Below are 19,354 nucleotides of genomic sequence, written 5' to 3'. Positions count from 1 at the left end.
ATTGGATTATCTCTTATTCAAAAACAAAAAAAATATTTGTTAGGATCTTAGGAGTTTTTTTAAATGTCCATAATGTACTTGAAGTTATTCTGAATGAACTTGATAAATCGTTAGCGTATATTCTGCCTGACAAACGTTAGCGACTTCCTGTCGAATTTGTTGGGGTACAACTGGTTTGTATCGTATTGCTTTCACAAAATATTCATGTCATTGTGCTTACCTGTGCCTATTAAGGGACCGATATACATTAATAGTTAAAGTGTGTTTGACCTGATTTGACTTAGTAAAAGAATAAACTTTAATGCCTGTTTGATATCGAATTGTCTATTACGGTTATAAATGATGCTGCACGAACACTAACTTTGTCAACGTTAGCGTGTCGGTCGAATTAAATCCTAGCTGCTAAATTGTACGCATTCGTGTCGGATCACGTAATATTTGCAAGGGTTGGCGAGCGGAAATGTATCCAGGTAAAAAGAAAACAAAAATTGAAGTAATTTGCCTGCTGCTGTTCCTTACATTATTTTAAAATGCGACTGATTTTGTGATATTATCTTTCTAATGTCTCCTTTGACACCGCCTCACTTTTGGCCTCGAGTCGAACGCCCCTTTAATGAATACTCTGGTTACTGTCTTCCGGCCGAGACACACTAGTCTATAAAGATGGAAGTGAGGTATCTTCGTGTGGTGTCTCCTTGTTATATATGAACTAAACAGGTGCATTGTCCAAGTTGAATGATACATATTTACTGAATATTTGACTTTAATATGTTCCCTTTCGGAGAATAATCTACCATGCATCAGAAATTCTCATAGAACATTCTTTGCCTCCGTTGTTCCATTGTTTAGACGGGGTTTGACCTCTGCGTTTGTTTTCAATTAAATTAAGGTCCAATTAACAGCCAGGTTCATGTAAGGACGGCCTTTCATGTATGTGGTGTGTTGCATGTGGGAAATGTGTGATGTGTGTTTTGGAAGGCTGCGGTAAATGCCTGGTGCATCTAACTTGTAACCGAGGATCTTTTGCGCTTTGATAGTGGTATCCCTCTAAAGACTGCCGTCGAAGAAACTAAACAAGGAAACCAAATCCGGTCCCTTTATGTTGAGCGGTAATCCGGTCCCTTTATGTTGAGCGGTAAGCAGGCGTTGAAATGATGGACACATGTTATATCTATAGTTAAATATCTTTGAAGAAAGAAATGTTCAAATAAGAACATGACCCAACAGGTAAGGCTTTCTTATTGAATGATCCTTTGTCGAAATATAACACGAAATGGCGTCATGTTTTCTTCCTCCGGATGACATGGAATATTTCAAACATTAACATGTTTTGACATTGTAAAGATTTATATATTTGCGTATGAGATGATTTACTAAATTTGAAATGAAAATTGAAATTTGAAATAACAGGTTTTTCGTGCTGAATTTCTGCTCGATTTCATTTACTGTTAATGTATTCCAACGCGTCAGGATAGCGATCATTGAATTAACGTTAAAATTCGTTGATAATGTTAGATAGAACACATACCGTAAATGTAAATTTAAATTTCTTATTGAAACAACCGCTCCCTCCTAAAAAAATGATGATGATAAATACAAAATGATTAACACTTATGCTGCAATGCATTTGGTAAAATAAAAATAAAAAATAATATTACGGAAACGACAATTGAGCGCGAGAAACCATTTTCAAACGATACCAAACCAGATGTAGGCAGACAATGAACAGAATAAATCCACGATAGGAAACACATACAATGTAATAGTTTCAGATATGTAGTCTCACGTGTTCACATTGCATACAGAAGCAGCCCGTAAACCACTAAAACTGTTTCAAGCTACATGCAACAGTTCATTTCATTTAACGGTTATTATGTATGCATTTTGTTGCAGTTTTTGGAAATTAGCAAATTACGTTGCGCGCCATGTGTAACCCGACATGTTATTATAATTAATTAATTAATTAATGAGGTATTATATTTAGCAGGCACCAGGCGTCTTCGGAGTGACAGCATTAACAAGGCAGTTACTTATTTATTACCATGTTTGACCCTCTCTGGGCATGTGGTCAGTGATATGTCGTGTATGTAATTATGTTTATTTTAATGTCATTAAAGTGTTTATTTTTAGATGAAACATTGTAAATAGATACTTTGATTTAAGTGAATATCATATTTTTATTTTTGTCATGATATCATCAAAAGACAAGGGACACTCCCTATCATTTTTATTTTAGATATCCTAAACAAATATTTTTTTTAAATGAATAATAGATTTTGTTTTTTTTCCATGACATCATCAGACACCAGGAACACTGCTATCATTTTTATTTCAGATATTCTAAATAAATAATACCTATGTTTTAAATGAACATCATTTTTTCATGATATCATCAAAAGACCAGAAACACTCCCTATCATTTTTTAATCTAGATAACCTAAATAAACAATTTGTTTTAAATGATTTTCAGATTTTGCGTTTTTCATGATATCATCAAATGACCAGTAACACTGTCTATCATAATTTTTTTCTCAAAATATTCTAAATAAATAATTTGCTTTAAATGAACTTCAAATTTTGATCCTTTTTTTCATGATATCATCAAAAGAAAAGGGACAATCCCTATCATTTTCATTCTAGACATTCTAACTGAATAATCTATTTAAAATGAATAATAGATTTAGCTTTTTTTTCCATGATATCATCAATACACCAGGAACACTGCTATCATTTTTATTTTACATATTCTAAATAAATAATACCTGTATGTTTTAAATGAACATCATATTAAGATTTTTTTCATGATATCATCAAAACACAAGGAAAACTGGCTACCATTTTTATTCTAGAGATTCTAAATAAATATTCTGTTTTATATGAATATCATATCTTTTTGATTTTTTTTGTGATATCATCAAAGGCAAAGGACTCGCTACCACTTTCATTGGAGATAATAAATACTCTTTTGAAATGCTTTCTTTAACATAGACAGTAAAACTTTTTATTATATAACGATAGCTGTGATAAATCCCAAATGTTAATTACAATAATGTTTTCTATATAGCAGAAATCTCTCCAATGCGGACAGCGGATGCCAATTTTTGTCCATGGACGTTAAAATGTGTATTTTTTTTTTATAGCTTTCGTTATCCAACATATGACATCCATATGGCTGTTTTAATCGCATAATGGGCTTGCTGGACATTTTGATAAAGATTATTGTCAAGAACACGTTGCATCAATGTTGAGAAAGTTTATCTGTTGCCCTGAATAAGATACATGCACAATTAAAGTCTTAATGAATACACCAGCGGACATGCAATTTTTGACGGATCGTGAAAAACTGTTGACGTAATTTTGATTAATTTCTCAAAATTATAATAAAGGTCGAATGGAGTAGAAAAGACGGTGTATATATATTCAGAATTGAGTTAAACTTTCTCGAATACTCAGGATATGGAGATGGATTAAGGGCACATAGGAAATCCACACTGACATTGAGGTAAAACGACGTATTTTACAAGAATGTTAAGTTTGACAAGTATATTTAATTGTCATATTCCAGAAATATTGAGACATGTTAGCTTAAAAAACAATATAATATTCATTATTATAATTTCTGTTTGTTAAATTGATGTGAAAAGCCAACGAAATAATTGCAGAGCACATACCAAGTACTCACAAGAGCTGATTGGATTCAGTGATACATCTTATAACGATTAATATGCTTTTAATAATAAAGGACACCTTTATGTCCTCAATAATATTTTTATGATAATTTATTTATTATTAGAAGCAATAATTCAAATATTTAAATGTTGTTTTGTTCTTATAAAACAAAATGCAAGTGTAGATATTCACATACACCATCAGAAATGAAAATTAAATATCTATATTGAGATATACAAAGTAGAAAATGTTGACCATTGTCGTTATTATTATTTTTTTGTCTAGTTGGAAATTATTGCCTTTCTTGTACATGTGTGGGATACAATTAAATCCTAATAAATTGGTTCACTGTAGATAAAATAACCATTTAATACTGTTTAATAAGTAAGTGATTGAATGTTGTCAATTTCGTCTATTTTTTTTTAGTATGAGGAATTAAATTAATATTTTAGATTGAATACCCGGAGAAAACCGATTATTTTGATTCATTGTGGTGAAATAGGCTTAGTTTTAATGTTTTTGACCATAATGATTAATTAATATTTTAGATGAAATATCCGGAGAAAACCGATTATTTTGATTCATTGTTGTGAATTTAGTCTTTGCTTTAATGTTTTTGACCATAAGAATTAATTAATATCTTAGATTAAATATCCGGAAAAACCATTCATTTTAGATTATTTTAGACTTTTAAAGCACAATTATTATTTTAGACTTTTATAACACATCATGTTGCATTTTATCATTTACTAAAGGTTTAACCTAATGTTTTTATAATTAGGTGACGTTATATTGACTTGATCTCAAAATAACTGACAGGTATATTGATTTATTAGATCATTACTTGTTTTTGGTGAATATAAATTCAAAGTTAAAAAAAATGGAAATAATTACATCCACGAATTTAAAATTACGACAAAGAGTACTTTGACAGGAGAAAATAATGGGATGAAAAAAAAAATCTTGTGTTTTTTCAGATTCATCAGATTTCCTTGCTTCAGTTAATATTTCTGTCAAAGTAAAATATTAGCATTTTAATTATGATACATAATAACGTCTTAATTCCTAATTTAAAGCAAACGTTCACAACGAATGATACCGACACAATTAAGAAGATAACTTACCCGACAATAATTCGTAAGATATTTTAAATATGTATTGGGGCCCATCATTATTACGATCATATATAATAAATATAATTAAGCAGAACGGATCCTGTTGCATTGTTTCCTCGTCAAGGTCAAACCGGATTATATTATTTGATTTCATTGGTTTAACGTCCTCCTATCAGTCAATGTCATTTAATACAGTCCAAAGATTGAGAGGTGAGACCAGCCGGAGTACCCTGATAAAAGCCCCCCATACATGGAAACTGCCCCACATGTGATTCGAACTCGCGACCAAGAGGTAGAGGGCATGTTGTAATATGTCGGGACATCTCAACCACTCGGCTCTTGGATTGAACTTAAAGCTCTGAAATGTAATACATGAGTAATGGCGTAGCTTTGATATCTTCTTGAAAATTTCATCTAGCTGTCTATTCCATAAATATAAGACGCCTAACATCGACCTACAGTCATAATTAATGAACTTCGTATTCAAGATATACCCAGATATCTAAGATACTTGAAGGTAGACAAAAATATATGTATTATGTGATATGGAAGAAGAAGAAGCTGACAAAATAATTATTTCAGGATGTTTTCACATGAGGTTAGGATAATTGCATTGCACTATAAAGATTATTTCTAAATAGGTTTCCATCAATGTGTCCCGAATAACATATATTGCTTTTGCAGTTATTTCTTTTTGTACTTCTTCCACCATGCCATTCGGAATGGGAATCGTACAAATAAACGTTGTTGTCCTTGCACATTTGGTCCTGTATCGATTCTATATGGCGTCAGACACATTTCTAGGAGGATTTGATAACGATACCCCTGTACGGTATATGTTGCATATGCTGGCCCATTTAGAAGCATGTGGTAGATTTGTTTTTGGTTGTAATAATGAAACATTTTGTCTATAAAAGTACCGTCGCCAAATATAGCGTCAAACAGACCAAGAGGTCACATTGTATTAAAAGTCGCCTACTAAAAGCGCTAAGCCAACAAATCAGATTTTGGTGTTCTTGGACCGCGTTCGCCGAGTGGTTAAAATGTCCCAACATAAAACACTTGATGTTCGGATGTGGGACAGTTGTCAGCTACCGCCCGCTTATCGGTGGTTTATCTCCGCGTTTCCTCTTCTATCTTCACCTGACACGTCCTTACATGACAGTGGCTGTTAATAGGAAGTTTAACGTTACAACCTTTGGTGTACGAAACAAACAGCTTTTCTTTTAACATAATGCCAAACGTGAAGCTGTATCAATGGAATCATTTTGTCAGAGAAGTGACATCTACTACATTCATTTGTCATTTATTGTCCTATAACGGGACCATAAAGTGCATCTTCAGAGGCTTGCATTCACGATGGCAAAAACAAAAACTAGATATCAAAGTTCCTGTTTTAATTAACAGAAGGACAGAAGTTATTGTCAATCTGATAAAAGCTTGTCGTATATCGTTGACAGTTTATACAGTCCATTGGTTTAAAAATAGTTGTTGACAAACAGCTTTTGAATAATTGCTTATCAATGTAACGAAAGGTGAGTCAAACGACATATTCTGTTTTTTATCAATCATATTTGTTATCAAACTGAATTTTGACATGGTATTATATACGTCATGTTAGAAATCATGTTACGTTTTATGCTAAATCCAATGGATGAGCGACTTCCATAAACGTTACTATAATTGGAGTAATGGAAAGCATTTTTCTAAGATCTTGTAAATAAATAATTCTGAAATAGATAAATGTATGGTATCGCCTATTCCGTCTTTTCATCTTACGGAGTTACTTTCCGCTAAATGTTACGTATCAATTGTGACGTCATTATTTTGTGAGCGCAACTCACGTCATTTTCTCTGAAAAGTATGGCGTTATCTTCGGAAACACATGACTTCACAATTAATATCTTCACGCAAGAGCAGATAATTTTGTAACACCAACTTATCTTCACGTCGACGTCAATTCGCATTTTTTTTACATAACGACGTTTTGGTTTCGCGATCGAAACGTCTTGCTTCTACTTTGTATGTAGTTTTGAAACATTTATTCGGTGAAATGTTTTTGCGATTTACTATCCCAATAGGAACTCGCTTAAATAAATAATACAAATAGCCAGTAATTACCTTTCATATCATTACATAAAATAAAACTCGAAATGGCAAAGGCAATGACAAATGTACTATAGCAGTAAACTCTCGTAAACTGTCAATGTCGTTATATGTGTGACTACATACAAATTAACAGACATGATTATTTGAGAATAGTCTCCCCTGAGTCTCCCATAAGTGCAAAGTAACGAGTTATGCAATTATACACAAAAACGCTTTCTTACAGTAGACAGTTATCATATTTTTTAGATCTTCGATTCCTCAAGTGACCGTATCAGAGAGATAATAATTATATCCTTTGTCATATATCTAATTAATAAAGCTGAATTGGTTCCCTTTACACAAAAGGTTTTGAAAGGCGAATACTGCAAACCAACTTTTTTTCGCGGCTATTAAATTTCGCGATTTCCATTTCAAAAACACATTCGCAAAGATTTACCAAAACTTAAACGAATTTCTTTGATCGAGAACTTCGCGAAGGTAGATCGAACGTAAAAGAAAGTTGATACATAAATAGTCAAAAGTGTTACATTTTTCGATCCATGACACGATGAACTCATAAGGGACTGTCTCAATATACGATTTGGTTGTTTTTGTCATATGCCTATAACATTATGGTAATAATACGAACCCCCTTCCGTCTTATATATATGACAGCCCTTAAGAATAAACTTAAAGTATGTGAATGTCCTTTATTGTTATTCAGATGAATGAACGTGACAAGTGCATTTTCGTGAATCATCTGAAATTAGTTATACAGGAAATGAATGCACGACACAAGACTTATTCTTATCAGAAATACTTGCTAGACATATGACGCATGCATGCAAATACTTTTGCATACTTACTGTGCGTTCCATTAGCAGGTTCGTACCGGAACAACTGATGTATCTGAAATGGAACGTACGAGTCAAACCGAAATAAATGGTTCGCACTATTTGGATGCAATATGGTAGAACCGACATTACACATTTCGTATCGAAATGGACAGAAAATATCCATATTCGATGAAATTGTATAGATTATGTCTACATTGTATTTCAATTTATGTCGATATATTTAGATAATACTTTTTATATCCGTGTGATTGTTCATATAGGTAATACAGTGTACTTCGTTTTATGGTTGAAATTTATCTTTAGGTTAATCTTTCTATACTTGAATTCTTGATACAATGATAAAAAAATATAATGTACAATTCATATAGAGGAAGACAGAAACAAAATTTATTGTTTAAGACAATTATGTTAATTTGTCACCTTAATTTAATTATTTGTAAATGTATGCACATTCTTGATGGACAGCACGTGCACATAGAAAGTTATTTTACGTACTGATTGAGAATTATAGAATTTCAATAAATCAATAGCACAGAGTTGTCTAAAGATATATAAGTAGTAATATGAATTAATAAATGAAAAAGTAGAATTTGGACTAAGAGGGAGGAGGAAGGGTCTATGGTTTTGTTGAAATAACGCGTATCGTTAATATGGGAGTCGACATATTGGAAAATATCCAAATGTGATCCATTTGATGCCGAATCGGTATAACTGGTACGAACCTGATAAGGAAAGGAAAATGAAAGAAATTCAGGTTGTCAATCAATGCCGAAACTTTAGGAAGAACAAATCACTTATGCAGAGAAAAGATAAGCAAAATATATGCCATGTAAAGTGTAATAGTTAAGATGCTTCACCGCCGACAAATGGTATTTTTAGAACGGTAGTATGGGATGAATCAGATGGGTCTTATGTAAGTGGTGTGGTGTTTAGAAGAACAGGGGAAACACATTTCTGTCTAGTGCCCCGACCGGGAATCGAACCCGGGTCTCCGGTGTGAAAAATTAGAGCTCTGCCGGTTGAGACAAGGAAAGATGCTCCGTAAGCTGAGTGACAGAGATCGTTTTTGAAACTGTGTAAGAGCCCAAACGACGATGTATTTGAAATGGAAGGTACCAGCCATAGCCAGATTTCAATAGTGCCATTCTTTCCATTATTTCGGGACGGAATAAAACTTATTTTTACTAACTTGAGTTAAAATTCGAGACTCAGATTTTTCATTGGTGATTATAGTGTAAAGTAAGTAACTTTTGTAATTGAAGGAAACTACAGATTCGTCCGCTCCTGCTTTTGCCAGAGAAAAATATAGATAGCAAACACGTATAGTACATAGTAAATGGAAACAGATATGGTCATCATATCAAACTTAAGCACCACTTATTAATGTATGCTTTGTTTTTTCCTCTTTCTTTTCAGATCTACAGTTTCAACAATGGCCCAGACTTTTTATGTCCGTGTGTTGTTTGCGGTGCTCTGCTTGGGGATTGCTTGTAAGTCTCAGAACAAACCGACAATTATTAAAATAAAACACGAATATACCGCAGCCTCCCAAAACACTACACTCTGATGTTCCAACGTCAATAAGAAATAAAATCAAACCTTCCTCATTTTGGTTTTATTCTTGCTGCACATTTGGTGAACATTTTTCTTTATACATAATGAGAAGATCAGAATAGGACCAAAGTGCGGGTCGAAAATTCATCAGCAAATTAACTTTGATAGGATAATTTGCTTTGAAAACATAATGTGTTTATGGTTTGCCTCATTCGAATATTTCCATAAAGTTTAGGAAGAGAGATATCGGTTTTAGTTGGAGCAGTAAGATTAATGTATAAAAGTTACTGTAATAGTAAAAGAAATATTAGTTGAAAGAACAGTGGGAATGACAATTTATTCCATAACTATGCATGTTTCACAATGGAAAAACCATGTGATAAATTTCATAGCAGTTGGTTATTATTTATGTTTACACACTCCAGTGTGTAAACACCTACGGCGCCTCTGATTGGTCAATTCCAAGATCTCTTGATTCCGATTGGCTTTCAACTTCAGGCTACTTTTCATAGCACATTTTCTTTAAATAGCATTGTATTTACTGTATAACAGGTAGATGCGCGTATTCAAAGTACTAAACAATAGAATATTAGTTCACTATTAAGGCACTATATTTAATGGCGGAAAGATATCATTACACATTGTATGGTGGTAAGTTTCCCTGAATGAAGACGAGATAATGGTCACCACGTTATAAATGTTGAGTTAAAGTTATGGGATAAATAAGTTCCTCAACAAGTGACTGTTGTTTATTATGTTTATCTAAACTCTCGTTAGTTAATATACAGCTCGTGTCTTTTAAAAATTTGAAAATTAACTAACGAGAGTTTGATAAACATGATAAACAACAGTCACTTGTTGGGGAACCTCTATTTAATTTGAAAGGTTCGATGTTGTAGATAACGACTCTGTATCGATTAATGTTCTTCCACCAGTGACAATATGATTCATATCAAAGGAACACAGCAGGATGAAGAGATTGAATTCTTCTGTTACAGTAATTAATAACCTCGATTGTTGTGCGACAAGTTTAACTCAATCACCCCTGAACATGTATAATGCACTCTGCCAGCATTTTAATAAGATGAGTTCAAATGCGTTTTCGGGGGTAAATGATTACAATACACTTGACCACCAGTACTTTCTTATTACATTTTATTATTAGTTTTAGTACATCAAATATAACTGAATTATTTTCTCTATTTTACCAGCGGTTACCGCACGAGCACGACGGTCAAGAATGTACGAAAAGTGCGTGGAGTTCTGTGACAAAAAGCCTATTGAAGTGAGCGGTGCCCTGAAAATGTGTGTGAAAGGGTGGGAAGCTAACTGCACGTACTGCAGATATTTCAACAACAACTGCCCCGAAATTCAGGAGTGTCAATTCCAGATGGCTCCAGTTCCATCGGAAGGAAATCGTTGCATGGTTTGTCCAGGTAATGTTTTCTGTATATTCTGTATCAGCCCTTTCGGATAGGTGCGGATTCTGACGTAATTTGTTTCTGAATATTGTTGGATACCCTACGGGCAAGGGAGGTAACTCTGTGATATAAAATGACTGAATGATGATGCGACTTATACATAATTAGATCCTAGAAATTAGAATTCGTGTCCATAAGGATTTTATTTAGCATTGTAAACTTGTTTGTTTGTTATTATCACGTCCAATTAACAGCCAAGGTCATGTAAGAACGGCCTCCAATGTATGCGATGTGTTGTGTGTATGAAGTGCGGGTGTGTGTTTTGGGAGACTGCGATATGTTTGTGTTGTGTCTTCTTGTATAGCGGAACTCTTGCCGTTTTTATAGCGCTATATCACTATGGCATGCCGCCGAAGATACCAAGCAACACATCCCACTCTGGTAGTTGTACTGTTCTCTGGGTTGGGAAAGAAAATATCTTCCATGGAACTCAACCACGTACTGAACAGAGGGTTAATAGTACATTTCCTTATTTGTACTAAGTGTTTATATCATTAACTCCCACATAAATATAACTTAATTTATTTCATTCAGGTGACGGCTGTGTCTACAACGGTGAAATACGCCAGGTTGGAGATGTATTTGATCCCGTGATTGGGCATGGCGAATGTCGCTGTCACAGCGGCGGGCGAGTGGACTGCAGAGGGCTCAGGGAAATGCCAGCCTGGGTGTTTTGTCATTAATCACCCCAAGAAGATTGAATGTATATTTTATCACAATTATTATAACATTATTAAAGAATACTGATAGAGGATATCATGAGTGAGTTATTTATCAGTTGAAAGTTTTCATCTTGTTTGGTTTATCAAATTTACGTTCTGTAAACACCTGGGTTATTAAAGAATGACATCCAGTGTATGTGGTGTCATACGTGTGTGATGGAGTTATGGGAGGCTGTGATATTTTCGGATTGTGTCTTCTTGTGTAGAGGTATATCACTGTTCAAAGCATGTTGCCGATTACCACAAGCAACGCATTCCACCGAGTTTCCATGAAAAAAGAACAGGAAAAATACCAATCTGTCACCTGATTTTTACTATAAAGCTAGAACATTACGTGTCATAAACGCTGGGAAATCTTTTTTTTTGTTTTTTTTTTCTTGTAATATCAATGGTTTTGACGACATTAGTTCTAAAAATATCGTATGTCATGGACAAACATGTTTTTCTTTATTAAAGTGATATGTGTGAAAAGTCTGACATGCTATTTTTCTCTAACGTAATCCATTGAAAACCATACGTCAAGATGAATGAAACTGTTATAACCATTCAAAGACATGGACAAATATTACGGTGCTTTATTGCAGCATTGCTAGAATTAATTTTGTGAATTCTCTTTGATTTGTAAAAACATTCTATGCATTGTAATTGTTTTAATTCCCCAAATTTAGTAATATTAAGTTGTGAGAAACTTGTTAAAAGCTTTTTATTAAATCGTGAGTATGCAATTTACGGAACATATAACCTTGATATAAGCGAAAATGAAGACTTTTAAAATGTAAAAATCCTTGCATCTACACAGTGTGTGAACAGCACTGTATGAATTCCAGATATAGCGATCGTCAAAGCGACAGATCCTGTTTAAGTAACATAGTTGTGTTCGTGTCATGTTATGAAAATGGAAGTAAAATATTTAATGTATATGATATATCTTATCGACCAGCGGTCAATACCTAGCAACTGGCTCACAAGGAATTCGAACTCGTGTACCAAAGTTGGAGGGCTTGCGGTAATATGTCGGGACATTTTAACCACTCCTGACACTCGTAAATGTCTAACAAGTAGAATTTAATTGTGTTCAACAATAACATTAGTTGTTTACAAATAAAGCTATCCTTGATTTACAATAGCAACTTTGGACATGCACTATATACTTGTAGTTTATAAAACAACAACAACAACAACAACAACAACAACAAACAAACAAATCAAGACTACAATACCCTGCGAATAGTACAAATGTTATTTGTACATAACATAATTTCATTTTGATCTGAATTCCTCTATGATTCATCAGATTTATATAAGAATTGAATAACTCGAATGAAAGTGCTGGGCCCAGTTGTTCAAAGCATGGTTAGCTTAATCACATGATTAGTGAAATTTTCATTTCTCATTGACTGCAAAAATTGAGATCATATCTTCACTAAACGCAGCAAGTAAGTAAAGAACGGAGTTCTTCAGATTCTTATAAAAAAAGTAATTTTTGTATTACCAGAATTTTTTTTATCTCGATTTGAAAATTGTCGTTAAACTAGTGAGTAGCTGAATCACCTTTTGAACAACTGGTGATTAGGTCGATTAGGTGAGTTGAAGAACAGGATTTCGGATCACTATTTTGAAATTCGGAACGCATACATTCAACGTGCAACCACTGTGATCGGGGGCCACATAATGACCCTACATGTAATCCTTTGGTTTAAAATATGAAATATCCTTTTCGGGAAAGAAAGAGGAGTAGATTTCATAAATAATGACAGGGATCAAAGATGGTAAAAATGGAAGGAAATACCACTTTGGCCAAATACAGTCAACAACCCTTTTGGAAAGAGTACGATATTTTCACTTGGCACAAAGGCAGGATGAACAAAAAGAAGTTCTGGTCCAATCGTGTAAGCACCAGAACTCCCAACAAGAAAACACAACTAAGTAAATAAGGGGGAGAGCAGAAATAACCAGAAGACCGATACTTGTCACCATTTTTCCTCAACCCAAAACATTCAACATAACAATGGTAGGGCGACATTTTCATCCACGATAAGTATATGAGACCGCAAATGGCATAAGATAGGAAAAGAACGATAACTTCACAGTGCTGCACAAACAAATTATGGAATTCCTTAACTTAAATTTTTATAGATCTGTAGAATTACAGATTTGAAAAATATGCTCCTTAACTTTCAATTATCCAAAGGAAAGTATTACAGATTTTAAGAAATGCTCCTTAACTTAAAATTCTTCACAGGAAAGCATCATAGATTTAAAGAAATTATTCTTAACTAAAAATTCTTTATATGAAAGCATTACAGATTTTAAGAAATGCTTAATAGCTAAAAGTAAAGGCGCTAGTTCATGAGACATCGGTTCACATTCAGGAACTTGGATAAACATGTGTTTCATTGTGGTAGTTATGGAAATATCATACTTTTCTGAAAATTCTTTCATTAAGTGACAGGTTGACACACTAAAACCAGTGAAAATGAAGGGTGAAGGAAGACAGTATCTATGAGAAGTATGACATGCAATGATGAATTGTTTCAGGAATTAAACATGTGTATTGACGAGGTATGACAGAAACGTACTAATTAATATAAAGGAGGAGGGAAGAGGTCAGACGGTTATGTGGGTTGTCAGAAAAACACGAATGTTAAAATGGTTACAGAGTATAGTTTTTCTATTGAGTAAAAGGGAGAAGAGGTCAGAGGGATATGTGGGTGTTAGAAAAACGAATGTTAAGATGGTGACAGAGTATAGTTTTTCTATTGAGTAAAAGGGAGAAGAGGTCATAGGGATACGTGGGCTGTCAGAAAACGAATGTAAATATAGCGAGAGAGTAAAGACTTGACGCAATCGTTTCTCGGAACGCGAGAGAGTACAGTGTTTCTGTAAAAGGGGAGAAAAGGTTATGGCTGTCACAAACTAAAAAAAGCGACAGATCACATCGTTTCTGTTGTTTATTGTATAAAGGTGATTTTTTAAATGCAGTTATCCGTACAATAATAGAATCGATGTATACATATTTTCAAATTTGTTGTTTTCAACATATAAAGAACAAAGAAATGTTAATCATTTGAATACTTAAATATTTTGTCCTTTTGATGTGCGTGAGTCGCAAAATGTCCTTTTGATGTGCGTGAGTCGCAAAATAGTCTATAAACCAAGTTATGTTCACGTTGCAATTGTTAATCATTAAAAGCATGTCTTTCATGACAATTGTTTAATAAAGAAAATAAAGTTATCTCCCTTTATCCACGTAGTAATGTATGTTCTCTGTTAAATGATAGTGTTGTATCAGTATATTGAACATTGAAACATACTGTAAACAGCAGCTGTTTTCTTCTTTCTTCAAAAACTCAACTTTAAGTTCTAAAGTCACCCAGTTTTGATTTTAATTAAAAATAATTGTAACAAGTTTATCTTGTGATGTGAAAAGACAGATTGATGGAGGGACATTCAGAATACCATATAGCCGGGTATTTTCACGATTTCGAGGGGCAATGCTATGATCACGAAAATTTGATCCGCGAAATCTTGAGAAATGGTTGAATGATATCTACCCTTAAACCCATATCGCGAAAATTTTAAACCGCTAAAAATTTGACTTTCTATAGATCAAATCGCGAAAATTTGATCTGTGAAACTAACCGGCTATACAGTTACAATAAATAGAATCGACTGATTGGATAAACAAGTTCCCCAAATGCGTGAATGTTGTTGATCAAGTTTATCTGTTATCTTTTTTTGACATGATCACCTATTCAATGGCATAAATACATGAAATACTGTTTATTGTCAGTAACCTTCAATGACTTCGTGCTACAGAATGGGTCAGACTTATACCACAGCCTCCTAAAATACACTCCCTCACAACAAACTACATAATGTCTAGATGATTTGTTATTAATTTGACTTGTTATATAAAAATAAAGTCTGCCCTACAAGTAGGGTGTAAGAATTGTACCTGCTGCCCCTACTGCATGATCGTAAAATGTGACTACATTTATGTGTGGTTTATATACGGTAAAAGATTTTTCTGATCATACAATAGGGGCAGCAGGTATAATCCTTACGCCCTACCTGCAAAGCCAAGCAGTGGGACGACTGGTTCGCCCGTTGTCAGTATAATGTGACCGGGTGGGGTGTGTCGCTTGGTGTCTTCGGCGGCATGATTCAGTGATATAGCACTATAAAAAGGGCAAGATTTCTACTATACAAGAAGACACAGCACCACTTTCACAAATGTTACATGATGTTAATAGGGCGTAAATAAAATAAACCAAAACAAATAATTTAGAATTAACAAACATATATCTGATTTAGTGTGGTTTATATGGTTTAACGAGCATACACACACGCTGTTGACACTACAGTAAACGATACCACAGACCTGAACTACGACTTAGGCTTTCACGTTTATTGATACCATTTTTTTTTTTCAATTTATCGTGAACGTCATATGACTGCTGTTATTTTGTATGTGGCAATAACAAACAAAAGTGCACTGGGGGTATCTGTCACTTTACCTAGTTCAGACGAAATCCGTTAAACATGGTAAATGTCGGGTAGATATCGGCTCCACCACTGTGGTCCGCTGTAACTCGTACCCAAACTGAATCACCAGGAACCAGCATTGTTATTGCTGACGCCGAGCCGGTTGTCCATTGATTATCGTCCCCGCTCATGCCCGAACCTATTACCACGCCGTTCCGAACCAATTCTGTAACCATCCATTGAATATTATAAACTTTGATCGTCCAAGAAAACTGGTAAACGCCAACTTCCGGACAGATGAATTCACCGGTTTGGGAATTGAAATGTGAGCCGATGTTTGTAACGGTTTTGTCAAACTGAACGATATGTCCGATGGTAGGGTCTGGGATTGTGTGTGAGAGAATGGCGTGGAATGCTATTATACTGTCGGTAGTGGAGTCTGCAAAATAACGAAATTCCAATGTTTAATTTATAAAACAAAAAACCAAAGTATATAGAAAGAAACGTTCAACAATGTTGATCACAATTACGGGTGTAGTACAGTCAGAACTGTAATTGAATTAAAGACCAAAATCTGCGCTAAAATATCACACTGTTTCTAATGCATGTAGATATTACATCGTGTCGAAGCTTTCTTGGAATTAATCAATAAAGAATTTTCAAACTAGTTTTGTATTTTAATGAGAAAAAAATTCATAATGTCAAAGTATGAGAGATCAATTTTCTGGACATTTTTAAAGGAAGAACATGACCTTTTTTTGGATCGGGAAAACATTGTTAAACCCTCTGAAAGCCTCGGGTATTGGTATTTAGTTTGCTACATTTTGTGACCCTCGGGTAGGGTTTCTACAAAATGTTCTGATCCAAATTGATCCATATTTTTCATATTTACACATACAGTATCTTATAATATCAACCTATAAATTATCATCGTCAGAGGAGAACGCTTTTTCGAGAATGGTGAATTTTCATTCATGGTTTTCTTAACAAAGAAGATATTTTAGACTTACCGACACGTTTGATTACTTTCTTGGCCCCATCTGAAATTCGAAATAAAAATGAAAAGCAACAAAAACAAGATTGTATCAAATCTGAATCATCACGATGAGAGTCTTAAAATCAATATTGTTTTAAATTTTGTACGAAAAACAAAATCACAGTAATAACGCATTTTGTGTATTTTGAACGTCATATGAAATGCAATATCAATTTTGTTCTTACACACGGCACTTTCATTATATTTCACCGATAAAAGTTAGTACAATAGCAAATACTAGTCGTAGGCTTAAAGCTGATTCATCACCGACGAATGGTAGTTCCTTTAAAACCCTTTAACTTACTTTATGTATCTGGTAATACCATTGGTTAGTTCGTTTGTGAGTTTGTGTTTGATGGCGCACGCAGGAAGATACTACTTCGCATGTGTATATTATAAGATGAACACGATATCTATAACAGCTACCATTTTGTTTAAGTACCTTTAGGTTGTCTTGTTGTTCGAGATTCATCGATTCCTCCCGATTCCTCTGGACACGGTCTAATGATCTCAGTCTGATCAGCAGAACGCTGATAATGTTCTAGCGAAGTGATTTTGTCTTCGAGAGTTACGATTTTCTCTTCAAGTGAAACAGTTTTCTCTCGAAGAAATTTAACTTCTCCTTCCAGAGTAGAAGATTTCTCTGCAAGTCGGATGTTTTCCTTTTGGAGGGCCTCTGTATATGGCAAAACGTACAATTCACAGATTATGTTATTTTCATATAAGTCTTTAGGAACGATACAAAAATAGCATTCTTAGTCAACGAAGTTTTCACAAGAAATCTGTGTTGTCCTTCAGATAAAGGTTGTAAGCCACCAGTAAAATCATCAAGCGTGACGAAACGTTTAGTAAACACTGATCGGTATCAAAAAAAAATATAGCAGACAATTAAAGTAGGAATGACAGTCGTTGTTACCTATTTGAGCTTCGTGTTTTAGCAGGAGACGTTGAACCTGGAGCAAAACTGGATCAGTGGACGCATCTCCAACCATAGAAGGACTGGCTAGCCCTAACGACACGTCCAGTATTAGGACACATACCGTAAAAATAAAGCACCATGCCATGTTCACAAATATCGTCTGGAGTGCGACTTACACATATATAAACTATTAGATAAGGCCTGACCTTAATTGTATGTAGTCTAACATTCTGGCTTATAGATAACGGATACGACGGGTTTACCAATGTCTATAAAAGTAGTGGTTTCTGTTCCTAATTAGCACTCAGCATACAGGGAGTAGGACGACTGGTTCGCCCGTTGTCAGTATATGACCGGATTATGTGTGTTGCATGGTGTCTTCGGCATAATATAGCATAATAAAAATGCCGTTTGTGATCAAAGGCATAGCACGAATATACGACAAAACACCCACCTCGCACTTCACACACACACACAACACACTGCATACATAAAAGACCGTCCTTACATAACCCTGGCTGTTAATAGGACGCTGATTTATTCAAACAAACAAACAAATAAAGTTTACAAAATGTTAACACCGAAAAGGGCCACTTACCTTGGTCTTTACAACAAATGCATTTGTTTCTTTGATTAAATAAATGTCCTATTAACAGCCAGGGTCAAGTGAAGGCCAAAAAGGAGGTGGTGTCAAGGGAAACGTTATGAAGAAAGAAAAATTAAGATACTGAATTTACTCGCCTTTTAAGATAATGCAATAGATGCAGGAGATACAATTCTAGCCCCCCCCCCCCCTACCTGCAGGACATAAATTTTTAAAGATGCTACACCGCCGGCAGAGCATTCACCATACTCATCATTCGAACAATAATTGGTGTTTAATTGTGTAGAAATATGTCTAATTTACACAAAAAATAATATCAAATAACTTGTTTAGCTTTTTGTGTATGCACAATCACTTAACCATTCCAATTAGGACATGGTACCACAGAAAGTTTGGGGACGCAATAAATTATCTAAAATAATCTTGAAGTAAAATTAGAAGCTCAAATCTTTCAACGGTGGTAAATGTGTAAAGTAATTAAATTCGTAAATGAAGAAAATTACTAATTCGTCTGCTCCTGTTTTTTTTCTTTTTTTATAGAGAAAAAAATACTGTTTGTCAGCAGTGGAACATATTCAATATACATCAATATACTTGTTTTTTTATTTTTTTTTAAACTTTCAATTTTCCTCGACGTCGTCGCCATTTCCTCATAATATGGAAACCGCCTCAAATCACGACGGATTGCTACGACGACCAAAGCAAATATCGCTTCTTGGTGGTACTTTTATATGCAGTCTTCAAAGGAGATGATCTAAGCCCGATACCAAACGGTGTCGGCGAATTCCACGTTTTCACATAGAAGTCGACAATGTAAAATG

General features: G+C 34.3%; 2 protein-coding genes across 2 annotated transcripts; one reads left to right on the top strand and one right to left on the bottom strand.

The window, feature by feature from the left end:
• Window positions 1–3,430: 3,430 nt before the first annotated feature.
• LOC138310623 (uncharacterized) lies at window positions 3,431–11,516 on the top strand. Its single transcript, XM_069251902.1, has 4 exons — window positions 3,431–3,502; window positions 9,146–9,219; window positions 10,495–10,719; window positions 11,299–11,516. The coding sequence occupies exons 2-4, from the start codon at window positions 9,162–9,164 to the stop codon at window positions 11,445–11,447; spliced, it is 432 nt and encodes a 143-aa protein (XP_069108003.1). The 5' UTR covers window positions 3,431–3,502; window positions 9,146–9,161; the 3' UTR covers window positions 11,448–11,516.
• Window positions 11,517–15,882: 4,366 nt separating this feature from the next.
• Window positions 15,883–18,078, bottom strand: LOC138310578 (cerebellin-1-like). The gene is made up of 4 exons (XM_069251850.1): window positions 17,927–18,078; window positions 17,453–17,686; window positions 16,985–17,014; window positions 15,883–16,413 (listed from the first exon to the last, which is right to left on the bottom strand). The coding sequence occupies exons 1-4, from the start codon at window positions 18,072–18,074 to the stop codon at window positions 16,007–16,009; spliced, it is 819 nt and encodes a 272-aa protein (XP_069107951.1). The 5' UTR covers window positions 18,075–18,078; the 3' UTR covers window positions 15,883–16,006.
• Window positions 18,079–19,354: the final 1,276 nt, after the last annotated feature.

This window comes from Argopecten irradians, chromosome 16 (genome assembly GCF_041381155.1).
Source record: "Argopecten irradians isolate NY chromosome 16, Ai_NY, whole genome shotgun sequence".
NCBI classification, from domain to species: domain Eukaryota; kingdom Metazoa; phylum Mollusca; class Bivalvia; order Pectinida; family Pectinidae; genus Argopecten; species Argopecten irradians.
This window is presented reverse-complemented; position numbering and strand designations above follow the sequence as displayed.

Excerpts from the sequence above, each read along its gene's own strand:
- LOC138310578 (XM_069251850.1), bottom strand. The coding sequence starts at position 18,074 with ATGGCATGGTGCTTTATTTTTACGGTATGTGTCCTAATACTGGACGTG. Across the intron at positions 17,687-17,926 it reads AAAACACGAAGCTCAAATAG|AGGCCCTCCAAAAGGAAAAC; the intron begins GTAACAACGACT and ends TGCCATATACAG. Across the intron at positions 17,015-17,452 it reads AACAACAAGACAACCTAAAG|ATGGGGCCAAGAAAGTAATC; the intron begins GTACTTAAACAA and ends TTCGAATTTCAG.
- LOC138310623 (XM_069251902.1), top strand. The coding sequence starts at position 9,162 with ATGGCCCAGACTTTTTATGTCCGTGTGTTGTTTGCGGTGCTCTGCTTG. Across the intron at positions 9,220-10,494 it reads GCTCTGCTTGGGGATTGCTT|CGGTTACCGCACGAGCACGA; the intron begins GTAAGTCTCAGA and ends CTATTTTACCAG. Across the intron at positions 10,720-11,298 it reads TCGTTGCATGGTTTGTCCAG|GTGACGGCTGTGTCTACAAC; the intron begins GTAATGTTTTCT and ends TATTTCATTCAG.